The 13261-nt window shown below is 44.2% G+C and overlaps 1 protein-coding gene across 2 annotated transcripts in view; it reads left to right on the forward strand.

The window, feature by feature from the left end:
- The window catches only part of Clpb (ClpB homolog, mitochondrial AAA ATPase chaperonin), a 151661-nt gene that overhangs the window by 110747 nt on the left and 27653 nt on the right, over positions 1-13261 (forward strand). For both annotated transcript variants that reach the window (XM_004641941.3, XM_004641942.3), the window contains one exon: positions 3888-3985. In XM_004641941.3, coding sequence (XP_004641998.1) covers positions 3888-3985 — 98 coding nt within the window. The remainder of the gene's footprint in view (positions 1-3887; positions 3986-13261) is intronic.

Here is a 13261-nt window from a genome sequence, read left to right on the forward strand (position 1 = left end):
AATCCCCCAGCACCACATGCCAGTCCACCCCGCCCCCTGGTGGGCTGAGCTGGCCACACACACACACACACACACACACACACACAAGCCACCGAAAGAAGCAAAAGGGCTGCTCATAGGAGTTGGGGAAAGACCCAAGAAACGGCTTTTCGAAACTCAGAAAAGTAGTCAAAGTGTCAGTTGCCAGAGAGTTGTCAAGAAGTATAAAAAAGAACACTGCTTTTTGGCCTTACCAGTCCCCCTTCATTCTGCATACAGAATACTGCATATATTAAGTGCCCAGGAAGTACCAGCAAATCTGAAAGAAACAGGTCACAGCTGAGCCTCTGAGGAATTGCCCATTCATTGGGGAGACCTGCTTGCTGAACCTCCTCCTTACATAGGAAGCTGCACGTCATTCTCTAAGCACTGAAAGACCACGGAAGGACTTTTCAGCAGGATGTGTCATGGTCACCCTGGGGAGAGAGTGGAGAGTTGGGAAGACCTGGTTAACTCCTGTTTCACGCACATAAAGCTAGTTTGATGGCCTTGAGCTACTCATTCCCCATCTCTGAGCCTGGTATCCATGTGTGTCAAGTGGGCTTTTAATGCCTAACCCTCAAGGTGGTTGTGGGGAGGAAATGATACAGTGTATACCAAGTACAGAGCATGTTACCTGGCACATAGTAAGTGCTCAGGAAATACCAGTGCTGTTACTGTTACCACCACTCCTAGATACCTACTCAAGAGATGTAAAAACTTACATCCAGATCCAGGCTCCATGGTGCACAACTATAGCACCAGCTACTCAGAAGGCTGAGGCAGGAGGATTGCTTGAGCCCAGCCTGGGCAACATAGCTAGACCCTGTCTCAAAAAAGGAAAAAAGAAAAAATTCTACAAAGACTTACACTGTACATCAATGTTTTTAACAGCCAAAAAGAGGAAATGACCCAGATTTTCATCAGCTTATAGATAGATAAAATGTAGTCTGTTCACAGAATGGAATATTATTCATCCATGCTGCAGCATGCTTGAACCTTGAAAACATGCAGAGCAAAAGAAGCCAGACACAAAAGGTCATTTATTGCATGATTCCATTTATTCAGAAAATAAGCAAATTCATAGAGAAAGTATACCATTAGTTGCCTGGGGTAGGGCGGGTGGGATGTGTCTGACAGCAGGGCTGCTTTATAGGGGAGTGAAAATGTTGTAGAATTAGGCAGTGGTGCATAACCTTGTGAATATATTTTGGTTTTCTTTTTTTTCTTTTTTCTTTTTTTTTTTTTTTTTTTTTTTTTTTGGCTGTCTCAGCTCACCCTGAGCGGTGCAGGGGATCAAACCGCAGTCCCCTGCACCTGCCTAAGTTTTGCCTAAGCAGGCACTTTAGACCACTCAGCTATCTTGCTGGCCCAAATGAGTATAGTTTTTTTTATGTATGTAGTATATGGTGAATTTTTCATTTATTTATTTTTATTTTTGGGCTGGCTCAGCCCACCCTGGGGGCAGGGCTGGCATGGCATGTGGTACCGGGGATTGAACCACAGTCGCTGCACTTTGCTCAAGCTAGCCTAAGCAGGCACTTTAGGCCACTCAGTTATTGTGAATATATTTCAAGACTCCTGCATTGCATTATCTTAAAGGCTTAAATTTATGGCATATTAATTCTATCAACAAAATGATACATATTAATATTTTATACTAAATTTCTAATAGAAAATATGATCATGTATAAAAGTATCAATTTTTTCTTATTAATATAAGGTGTTTTTTTTTTAATTTTGATACGTGGTCTCAAACAGTTCAGACACAGTGATCCTCCTGTCTCAGCCTACCCAGCGCTGGGATTATAGGCGTGCACCACCACACCTGAAAGTTTCAAGATGGCACGGATGCCTGGAACCGGTTCCGGGGCCAGCATAGCATTTGCCCAGCAGGTGCCTAGAACGCCGAGCTATCTCCCCAGCCTAAAAGTTTTCTTTGGCTGGAGGATTGGACTTCCTACTCCCTACCCCTTTCTCCCTTGTCCTCTCACACCCATGTAGAAGTTTGGCCTCTTGTTCAGCACTGGCAGATAGCCACATTCAGGTGCTTAATAAATGTTTACTAGTCTTGTTAAGTTTGTAGGCTGTTGTAATTAAAAAGCAGAGGCTGGGCAGGGGAGATAGTTCTGCGGCAGGTGCACTTGCTGGCAAGCGCAGGATTCCAAGTTCGATCCCCAACACCACATGCTTACCAGTGCACGCCTGTGAGCCCAGCGCTTGGGAGGGTGAGACTGGAGGATCATTGCAAGCTCAGAACAGCCTGGGGGCTGCAAAAGTGAGCACAAGGCCAGCCCAGACTGCACAGGGAGACCCTGTCTCAAAAAGCAGAACAAGAACCAGAGACTTTCACTGATACAGAATCTGAATCAGTATGAGTTTTGAGGCTAGCCTGGGCTGCATAATGAGTTCAGAGCCAGCCTGAACTGTATCACAAGGCCCCGTTTCAAGCCAAAAAGAAAGCAGCAACAAAAGAAAAGTAGTAGAGACTTTCAGAATAAAGCATTTTATATCAGGATGTATTTGCACAGACTGGGGTTTAGAAACACTGGGTTTTACTCTTCATCAGCACAGAGGCTGGACACCACCCTGAGCCAAGCTTTGTGCTGAACAGGTCCCCTTTCTGTCTTATGGCAGAGACTGGGTCCTTTACTTCTGGATACTTCCCTAGCAAAAAAAAAAAAAAAAGAAGAAGAAGCAGCTTCAGGAATACTAAATAGTTATTACCTTGCTGTTCAATTTAACACATTTATTGAGCAGTTGTTCTGTACAAAGCTCTGCTTTTGGGCCGGGGAGATAGCTCAGCTGTATAAGCACCTGTCTGGCAAGTGCAAGGTGCTGAGTTTGATCTCTGTTAAAAAAAAAAAAAAAAAAAAAAAAAAAAAAAAAAAAAATTCCGCTTTCTTCCTTTTGTGCCTTCCTCGCTTAAGGGAAATGCCTTTAGGGCAAGACCAGATCTGATTCCTGGTACCCTGTGCCCCACACCTCACAGTCAGCACAATGGAATAGAATGGAGAACGTTGAGGAGGGAAGTGAACTGCTCAAGCCTGGGCTGTAGGAAGAGATTCTGGCAGCACAAAGGGTCAGAGGCCTTTCCTCCAAAGTCACGGTGCTAGCTTATAGCAGTATAGCAGCTTATCTGCTGCCAGCACTTAGAGGATAGATACACGGCCCCTAGCTTTCCTCTATTTGTCATACTTAGAATTCTCTGTCCTCAAATCACAGGAAGTAATGGTTGGGGAAACACCCACCCATGTACACATAACTCACCAGCAGCTAGGGGGGCGGATCCAGGTCACTCATGAGTCTATAGGACTCCACTGACCTTGGCTAGTGGGAAATGCCCAGAGATAGGAGAACATTAAGCAACACAGAGAGGAAGAAAGGCCTTTTCATTGCTGTTCAGAATACTTTTCAAGGAACTTTTTAAGTGGCCTTGTGAATGGTTGTTTGCCTGTTTATAGATGGGTTATAAATGTAAATATTTTAATGAATGCATATATGAATTCATGTGTTGACCTGTACTTGTGCTGAGTATGTGAATATGTATACTTGTTTGGATATACTTTCCTAACATGTTTAGCTGCATGTATACATAACATATTTGCATGGATAGTACTTCTCTGTAAAAAAATGTTAGTGCACATGAGTGTATACTTGTAAGAGCCCAAGTATACTGACCTCTGCCAAAGAGAACAAAGAGCACTTCCTCCAAAGTAGCTCAGTTTTTCCTACCATCCTACAGTCTCAGATGTTTCCACAACATTCCTCACACTGGAGTCAGGGCCTCAAATCATCTATAAGCAAAGACTCGGGTCCCACTGGTCACTCATAGAACTCCTGACTGTTCATTGTTCTCCTCCTACCAGGAGCCAACCCCCTGCAGAGGAATGAAATGGGACACACACCATTGGATTATGCCCGAGAAGGGGAAGTGATGAAGCTTCTGAGAACTTCAGAGGCCAAGGTAAATCTGAGAGAAAAGAGGCCTATGGTTATCATTTAGTTTTTCACTTATTAAATTAGGTCTGACAGCACACCCAATGGCACTACTTCTCCTTGGGTGATTATTGTCTGTTTAAATACAAATCTAGAGCTAGGTGTGGTGACACAGGCTTATAATCCTACCTCTTTGAGGCTGAGGCAGGAAGATCCCTGGAGTTCAAGGCCAGCCTGAACTATGTAACAAGACCCTGTTTTGTTTTGTTTTTAAAAAGAAAACAAATCTAGCCTCTAGTTTGATCAAGATTAGGGAGCTGCCCTTCTCATGACCAGGGATAGGGAGAAGCTTGGGCCACTTTTGGGTACTGAGAACCTTCCAATTAAGGTTTGAGATCATGTGTCCCAGCATCTTTTCAGAGGAGAGGACCAGACAGATGAAATCTTGAGCTCACAGTATTTCTAGGCTTCGTGTACTGTGTGGCTTCATTAGGCATCCTTTCCCATCATTCTCCTTCCAGAACCCATCCTTCACCCCCACACTGATACACACCAAAGCCTAAAACTGAATCTGATCCAGCCTCCCCCCAAAAAAATCTCTGTCTTAATTTGATCTTCTTGATCAAACTTTTGAACTGTCTGAAAACAGGACTAAGTCTCCATACTTCTCCCTGCCACAGAATTGTAACTCAGGATCAAATGGACAGAATCCAAGAATTGGAATCCCAAATTTCAGCTGACAGGGCCCTGAGAAGTCTTCAGGCCCAATGATGGGAAATCTCACAAAAGCATAAACAGATAAATCAGAGAAATTGAGCTGTTTTGTTTGAAAGGAAGATAGCCCAGACTACTGCCCAGGCTGCATTCCGTTCTCCCCTTCCCTGCAGAGGCCATGAATTTTAAATCTCTGAAACTTAAGTCAACTGATTATTTTACTCCTAGAGAAGTTGAGGCCCAGGGATGTTATTTGGCTTGCTTTTGGATCCTGAGTAAGTATCAAAATCGAAATTAATTGGCTTGATAAGGTCATGGGGTAGATTCCGTGGCAGGACCAGACCTGAGCAAGCTGACTTCTGGCCCTCAGTCTTATCCTCTAGGTCATGGAGTGTCTCGTCCATGAATTGACTGAAGTACAGGTCCCACATAGTGGCACATGTTCTGTCATTAGTCAGAGTACTTAGTTCTCCTGGCCTAAGATGGGAGAGACCTGGGTTCTGATCCTTGCTCCAGGACTTCAGGCTAATACTTCCACTCATTGAAGTGGTTTCAAAGATTCAGTTCAATATATGGTGATCTGTGCATTAGTCAGGAGAAAGCTAAATTATGTTGCTGTAACAACCAAAGATTTCAGTGACTTAAAACAATAAAATTTTTACATGTCCATTGTTTTTGAGGGGTAAGGGCAACTCCCCCCATCACAAGTACACAGAGATCCTAACTGGCAGAGGAGCCACACATGGAATATTGCTGGTTGTTATCAGAGAAAAAAAAATGCAGTGGAGGGGGCTTAATTCAATAATTAAATGTTCAACCTGGAATTAGAACTCTTCACTTCTCACAATTCATTGGCAGAACCAATTCCTTCATCCCACCCACTCCCAAGGGGACCAAGAAAAACAATCCCACTGTGAGCCTACAAGAGGAGAGCTGGAAATTTGGTGATCACACCTCCACCTTTGTTCAGATCCTGCATGCCTAGGAACTGTCCTGAAAGTCAAATCGGCTTCCCTGGGGCCTAGAGGAAATGCCTGGCAGTTTCGGATAGCCACCTTCGTCTCCCACTCCCGCCAGCTGCTCTCTGCAGAGACAGGACGGACTTGGCCAAGAGTGCTCATGGTCTGTCAGACGGTGTGCTCTAGAGCTGGAGCTGGCTCCTGTGTGAAGCGAGAGAATAGGTGTCTTAGTGCCAGCACAGGTGGAGGGGTTAAGAGCTACACTTAAAAATTGTTGACTGCCTAAGGGAAATGGCTTGATGTTGGCCACACTATTACAAGACTAATGTCCAGAGTGAACAGTGTCGTAGTTGCAGTCCCATGCATGAGTCAGAGCTTTCTGGAGCACAAAGGGCTATTGCAGATGACATATTATACAGGGTGTGATCAAATAATATGGTTAATATTTAAAAAATTTAAAAGATTACAGTAGAAAACACATTGCCATTAATCCCCCTCAGAGCATTCTCTCTTGATTTATGTACTTAGCCTCTCATTCTTACCACTTTCTGAAACAGTTTACGATTACATTTACAGCAATCTGTCAAATAAAAGCATTACAGTGTGTCCTTATCCACCTTATTCACTGGATCTGACCTGAGACCTCTGACCCTTCCCTAAAGTGAAAAGACCATGAAACGTAAACATTTTGAATCAATTCAGGACCTTGAGGCAGCCACAACATCACCCACAAAGACACCCATGAAAGAGAACTTCCAGAACTGCTTCAGAAAGTGGCAAGACAATGGAGTGTGTTCAAAGTCAGGGAGTACTATTTTGGGGGGATTAATGGCAGTGTCCTTTACTGGTATGTGTACACATATACATATATACATATATACACATATATACATGTAGACATATATAATTTTTCAAGTTTGGACTTCTATTTTTTATCTCACCTTATAAGTACACATTGAGCTGTTTTAATCTGGGCCAGGCTGGGCAGTAAGGTGACAAGATGCACAGTGCCCTGAGAAGAAGCTAAAGAAGACATCTGGTACATCTGGCCTGGAGAGGAGAGGATGTGTTTAGGCATAAGAATAGCTCTGCATCGGAGATGAAGTGCACTCAGTGGCAAAGCTTGAACTGAGCCAGGCCTACTGGGTAGCAGCCCTAATCAACTGGCTCTCCTTGGTAGGGGCTGTTTTTAGAGGCTAGAAAACTATGTCAAGCCAGCCAGGGGCTCCATAACCTCACAGCTAGATGACCATTTCATTTGTTGTCACCTCTGTGCTCTTGATCCCTGCAGACAGGATTTCCTTGTCTTCGATGTCCAAGTGTCCCCTCAGTATCTGCACCTAAGTGCTTGGCTGTCCTTGCCAGGTTTTTGCCTGTATAAATCACCTCAGCTCTCCCTGCGTGTCAGCTGTATTATCTTTCTCTGTTATTCACATAACTTGTTTTCTCATTCTTTCTGCTCTGCTTTTTGCCATCAGGCTACACAAGCTACTAAGACAGACTTTTGTGGGAAGAACAGTTTCAAGCCTGAATTCTGTCTGTCATCTTGTACCAATAAGCAGCAACTCCCTGCATCTATAATAGCGAATCACGCATGGTGGGCACTAAGGCTCCAATTCTGAGTCCTCTTCTTCTGGCTTTGTCTAGACGTGGGTTACTGCCACTCTGATCTTGTCTGATTTTCCTTCTGTCCCTCTATGCCCCCAGGTCTACAGCTTAGCCTCCTCCATCACCTACCACCCTCTAGTTCAATTATGCTTATTATTGAACATTTGTAAATATGAATGTCATATGTCTCATCATAGAAGATTTAGAAATTTAAGATAAAGAGAATTGAATGATGCACTGCACATTAATGAATGATATCTGTGTGCCAGGCTGTGGGCTAGATCGGAAGAAGACAGATGAGTAAGACATTCCAGGAGCTCACAGTCTGGTGGGGAGACAGGCAAGGGGACCATGACACTGTGGCTGATCAGTGTGATCAAGGAAGACTTCCTGGAAGAAATGACAACTGAGTTAAATCTCAAGTAAAAGCATTTTTAGAGCCAGCAAGATAGCTCAGCAGACTAAGCACCTGCTTAGGCAAGCTCAGGGACCAAGTTTCAATCCCCGGCATCACATGATGCACTGGCCCTGCCCCCGGGCACATTGAGCCAGCCACCAAGACTGGGCGTGGTGGCACACCCCTGTAATCCCTGCACTGGGGAGGCTGAAAACAGTAGGGTGACTACAAGTCCAAGCTGTGTAATGAGACCCTGTACCAAATACATTAAAAAAATTAAAAAAGAATTCTAGTCCTACTAGGCTGAGGGATTTAGTGAGGCCTTGTCTCAAAAATATATAGCCCAGTGCGAAGGGCCTGTGTTTACTCTCCAGTACCACAGCAACAGAAAAAGGAAAAATCAAGCAGTTAAATTACCTATTCAGATTTTAAATAGAGATCTACTCTTGTACTTAATATATTAGCTCTTTCTGGACCATACTGCATAACCTTTGTGTCATTATCCTTTTTATGTAAATCTTCTAGTGCCTGCTCTATGTATCATAGGTCTCAAATGTGCAGGTGATAGCTGTGTCTTGCTCCACCCACCCAGTTTTCCCAAATGGAGGTTGAGCATATGCATGACCATGTTCTATATTGAAATCTGCTTTTTTCACTTAATAGTATATAATTTTCCCGGGCTGGTGAGATGCCTCAGTGGTCTAAAGCACCTACTTAGAACAAGCTTAGCAAAGCACAGGGACCACAGTTCAATCCCCCACCACCACGTGCCAGCCAGCCCCGCCCCCTGGTGGGCTGAGCTGGCCACACACACACACACACACAAATAAATAAATAAATTTTTTTAAAAAACCAGTATATAATTTTCCCATTTAAAAATTATCTATAAGCCTAATTTTTTACTTCATTCTGCCACTTAAAATGTGTCACTTAACCTAAGAATCTTTCTCTTCATAAGTGGCCTGAATGGTTTCTGCTTCACTGGGGTTTCCTTACTGCTTTTGCTATGTACTGAGTCAAAATATTCTTAGTCCCCTGGAGAAGACCCAGAGGTAGAAGAGGCTGATGTTCTCAAATCTGAACTAGTGCTTAGGAGAGAGAGGGGTTCCCACAGAGTCAGTGGGGGTTCCAGGAAACCATGCCTCTCCCTGCTCCTGGTAGGCTTCCTAGAGGAGGTGGCCTGAGTCCCACTTTCAACAGCTTGTGTAGATGGAGAGTTTAATACTTAACACCACGCCATTTTCATGTCCTAAACTAAGAGATGAAAGAGAGGTAGAAATATATCTCCATGCACATGATAACAGATAAAACAAAAATACGGGGAGCTCTCCCATGATGAATATTCAGCTGAGGGCAACGTGTGTGCCAGCCCAAGCGTCTCCTCCCGATCCTCACTCCACCGAGACTCACCAGAAATTTATTGCTCGTTTTAATCACACCCAGAGAATGAATTGGCAGGAATATTAGGCAGATAGGCCTATCCTATATATTTTATTTGCATATCCCAGTGACAGGATCACAAGCACATTTCCTATCTCTATATTTCCTCATTCGCTTCAGGGGTAGCTGAGGATGTGACGTTCCCCTGGGCCTTTATTACAGGCTGAGAGCCTGGGTGCTCCTATCAGAGCTGAGCAGAGCCCAGTAGGAAAGAGCAGGTGGGGTGCAGAGGGCCAGGGGGTCATGTTCTTCCTCCCCTGCCTCACCCAGCCTGTTCCCTGTTCCCTGCTACTTGGCTCAGTGACATTGCCTGCTTGCCACATGTGTGGCCCATTGTCAGCTTAGTGTGGGCCAGACTAAGTGTGCTGAGTGTGTTGTTGAACGAGTTTTCATTTTCTTTTTTTCTAACTTGTTAAAGTGCTTTTGTTGAAATATAGTTGTATAAGGTACATCTTGAGGGCCAGCCAAATAGCTCAGTGGATTAAAGGGCCTGCAAGCAGGAGCAGGGGCCTGGGGTTTGATCCTGGGGCCTGCCATGCCGGCCTCGCCCCCAGGGTGCGCTGAGACCACAACTGAGACTGAGCATGGCTCTTGGGAGGCTGTAAACAGGAGAACCACTGTGAGTCTGATCCAGTAGTGTGACCCTGAACACCCTGTAGACCTTCCCTACAGTACAGAAAAAATAAGGTACATATGTGAGAAATAATAGCTTGTTGTATTTTCACAAAGCAGACACACCGGATCAAGAGACGAAGCCTCTTAGGAGCACGCAGTGCCCATTCGTGCTTCAGTCACTGCCATCACCCAAAGCATTATGCATATTTGTATGCATTTCTGCATAATTTTAGAAATAATGCAATAAATTCTTCTAAACTCTTCACACAGGTCTGCAACTGTTAATATTTTATCACATTTTATTGTTTACATATATTTTCCATATGTGTATATGTGGAATGTATATGAAAAATATATATAATTTTCTGAATAATTTGACAAAATGTTACACACGCAGTGATCCTTTATCCCTAAATATTTACGTGTATCTCCAGGACTTCTCTTTGGGTGAGGGCATAGTGCCTTGGATTGAACCCTAAGCATGTGCTGTGTCACTGAGCTGTACCTCCAACTCACATTTTCTTATAACCTCAGTAAAATCATCAGAACCAGAGCGCTGATGTTGCCAGTACGTAACCTGTAACTATTAGTCACTTTGCCAGCTGTCAAAGAAAACCCCAGATCCCAAGCCGCACTCAGTTGTCGTGTCTCCTGAGGCTTCTTTAATCTAGAGTGGCTTCCCACTCTTTCCTCGTCTTTTATGACAGACATTTTAACAGGTAGAGTCTCACTGTTTTGTAAAGTGTTCAGCTTGGCTTTATCTAAAATTTACTTAGATAAACAGGTTATATATTTCTGGCAAGAACACCCTCTGGTGTTTATTTTCAATAAATTCATTAGGCACCCTTTACTAGAAATAGAGATGAGAATTTGTGTTTTAAACCTCATCTTGCTGAGGCACTGAACTCCTGATGGTGGGCCCTGGGTCTTATCATCCTCAGGGGAAAGTACCATCTTCACGGTTAACCTGATGGTTAGGGTTCTGGGTCTCTCGTTTGCTGCCAGTAGTACCTTGACTGAATTTACTTAATCTCTATAATGAGGATGATAATATGATACTAGAGCTATAAGGATTAAAGCATTAATCTCAGATTAAGCCAAACCTATCCATGGAAGTTTGATAGATAATAGGATGATTATATAGTATCAAAGTCTCTTCCTACAAAATACTTACTAATTGCAAAGGGCAAAATGATAGTGAAGAAACCTGCCAGACAATTCCTCAGCCAAGTGATCAAAGTTAATGTCACCTGTTATGGAATAAATCAAATTACATGCCTCTAATATGATAACACTGCGAAGTGAACTCTTTTTCCCACTGTAGTGACTCCATGCCCCTCTTAACTTTCTCTCACCAAAGTCTTGTCACTGGTTTAACCCAGCTATTTGCAGAAGTGTGACATGGTTGAATTTACATGTAAGAAATATGACTCTTGGAGCCAAGTGTGGTAGAACTGTAATCCCAGGTACCAAGTGTGGTACCTGTAATCCCAGAATTCAGGAGGCTGAGACAGGGGGATCATTGTAAGATCAAGGCCAACCTGGGCTACACAGTGAGTGCAAGCCCAGTCTAAACTAAATAGTTTGGCCCTGCCTCAAAAAGAACCAAAACAACAAAATGACTCTTAACAACAAAAGGAAGGAAGGCTTTCCTCGCTGGTAGCACACCTGCAAGCATGGTGAACGTTCCTAAAACCCAGCGAACCTTCTGTAAGAAGCATGGCAAGCATCAACCCCACAAAGTGACACAGTACAAGAAAGGCAAGGATTCCCTATGTGCCCAGGGAAAGCGGCGTTATGACAGGAAGCAGAGTGGCTATGGTGGATAGATTAAGCTGACTTTCCAGAAGAAGGCCAAAACTACACAGAAGATTGTCCAAGGCTTGAGTGTGTTGAGCCCAATTGCAGATCTAAGAGAACACTGGCTATTAAGAGAGTGAGCATTTTGAACTGTGAGGAAAAGAAAGGGCCACATGATCCAGTTTTAACTTTTCATGTTTTGTTTTATTGTGAAAACAATAAAATCTTGCTGTGTTCACTTCAAAAAAAAAAAAAAAAAAGGAAGGACTGGAAGAGAGAATGGAGCCCAGGATGCTGACATGGTAGTTACCAAGCCTGATGGGGTTAGCACCTGCTTTGTGTCCCACCTTCCTCTACAATGATGCATATCTGTGGACCAGAAACTTTCTTGTCCCCCAGTCTCATGCTCCCATCTTCTCTGCACCCCACCCCCAGAATTCTCTGTTAGACTCCTTGGACCCCAGTTTCCTTGTTACCCCATGGTCCCATTTATTGACCTCCCCTAAGGGAGCCCCGACTGTGACAGGAGTTAGTACAAAACAGGGAGTCAGGAATATAGGGCTTATCTGAATCTTTCTGTGAGTAGCAAGTTGGCTCTGTGAGCCTGACTTCCTACCAGAGGCAAACTGCCACTTGGCCTCTATTTTCTTCCCTCCTCAACACCTCCGCAGCCCATTCTCAACCAGGCCAAATTCTGCCTACCCACCCTATCACCACCCCATTTGTCCTCTCACTGCCAGCTTCATTGTCAGACCTGTCCTCTAAGAGATGGCCAGAGTCAGCATGCCTGTCACACCCCTTCTCCCAAAACCCTCCCTTGCAGAGCCAGTCAGCCCAGCCACCCACTTTGAGTAGAGCAAGCCCAGCTGGGCTTCGCCTCAGCCTCCCAGCCCTTTCCTGTAAATGCATTCACAGCCAGGAGGGGTGCCATAGTAAATCAAGACTGATGGAAACCAGTGGCTGTGATTAGCCAGCCAAGGTGCAGCATGGGAAGCTGGTTGCTGCCAGCTCCAGGTGAGAGCATCTGAAGTTAATTGTACGTGGCTTTTATTAAGAGGATGATCACTCCCGCTCCCGCTCTCCTGGTCCCTTCACAGTGCCTCTCAGTCCAGTGTCATCTGCTTCTGCAGACTGGGTTACCTGCCCTGCCTTCCCTTCTAGGTAACAGAACCCCAGTAAAGCAAAGGCTTGCCTTCCTCCCAGTCTCCTCAGAGAACCAAGAACATTAGCCTACATTTACAGAGACTTAACAACTCCCATCCTTTCTGTGTCCTACAAATAGAATATACGCAAACCAAGCACTCATTCACTATACTTTTTAGTATAAACTGCTAAGTGTCGGGAAAAGAGCATGAAGCATGACCTTTGGCCCAGGTTAATCCAATTGTCCTGTAAAATTTTATCAAGAATTCTTTATATATTTCAGAGATTTTTCTGAGTAGATGTTGGTAGTTGGGGCTCCAGGCTTATGAGAAGAAGAATGTACTTAGGTTTAGGCCATAGTTTGAGCTTGTCCCAACATCTAGAAAGATTCTGAGAAGCCAGTCAGTACATGGTGTAACTTTTCTCCCCATGCTTACCTCCATAGAAATGAAGAGATACTGGGGCCGGGGAGATGGCTCAGTGGAATAAGCGCTTCCCTGGCAAGTACAAGGGCCTGAGTTCAATCCCCGGTTCCACCAAAAAAAAGAAAAAGAAAGAAAGAAATGAAGAGATTCTGGGCCAGCCAAATAGCTCAGCAGATTAAAGTGCCTGCAAGCAGGCACAGGGG

This window comes from Octodon degus, unplaced genomic scaffold (assembly GCF_000260255.1).
Source record: "Octodon degus isolate 3935 unplaced genomic scaffold, OctDeg1.0 scaffold00146, whole genome shotgun sequence".
NCBI lineage: Eukaryota > Metazoa > Chordata > Mammalia > Rodentia > Octodontidae > Octodon > Octodon degus.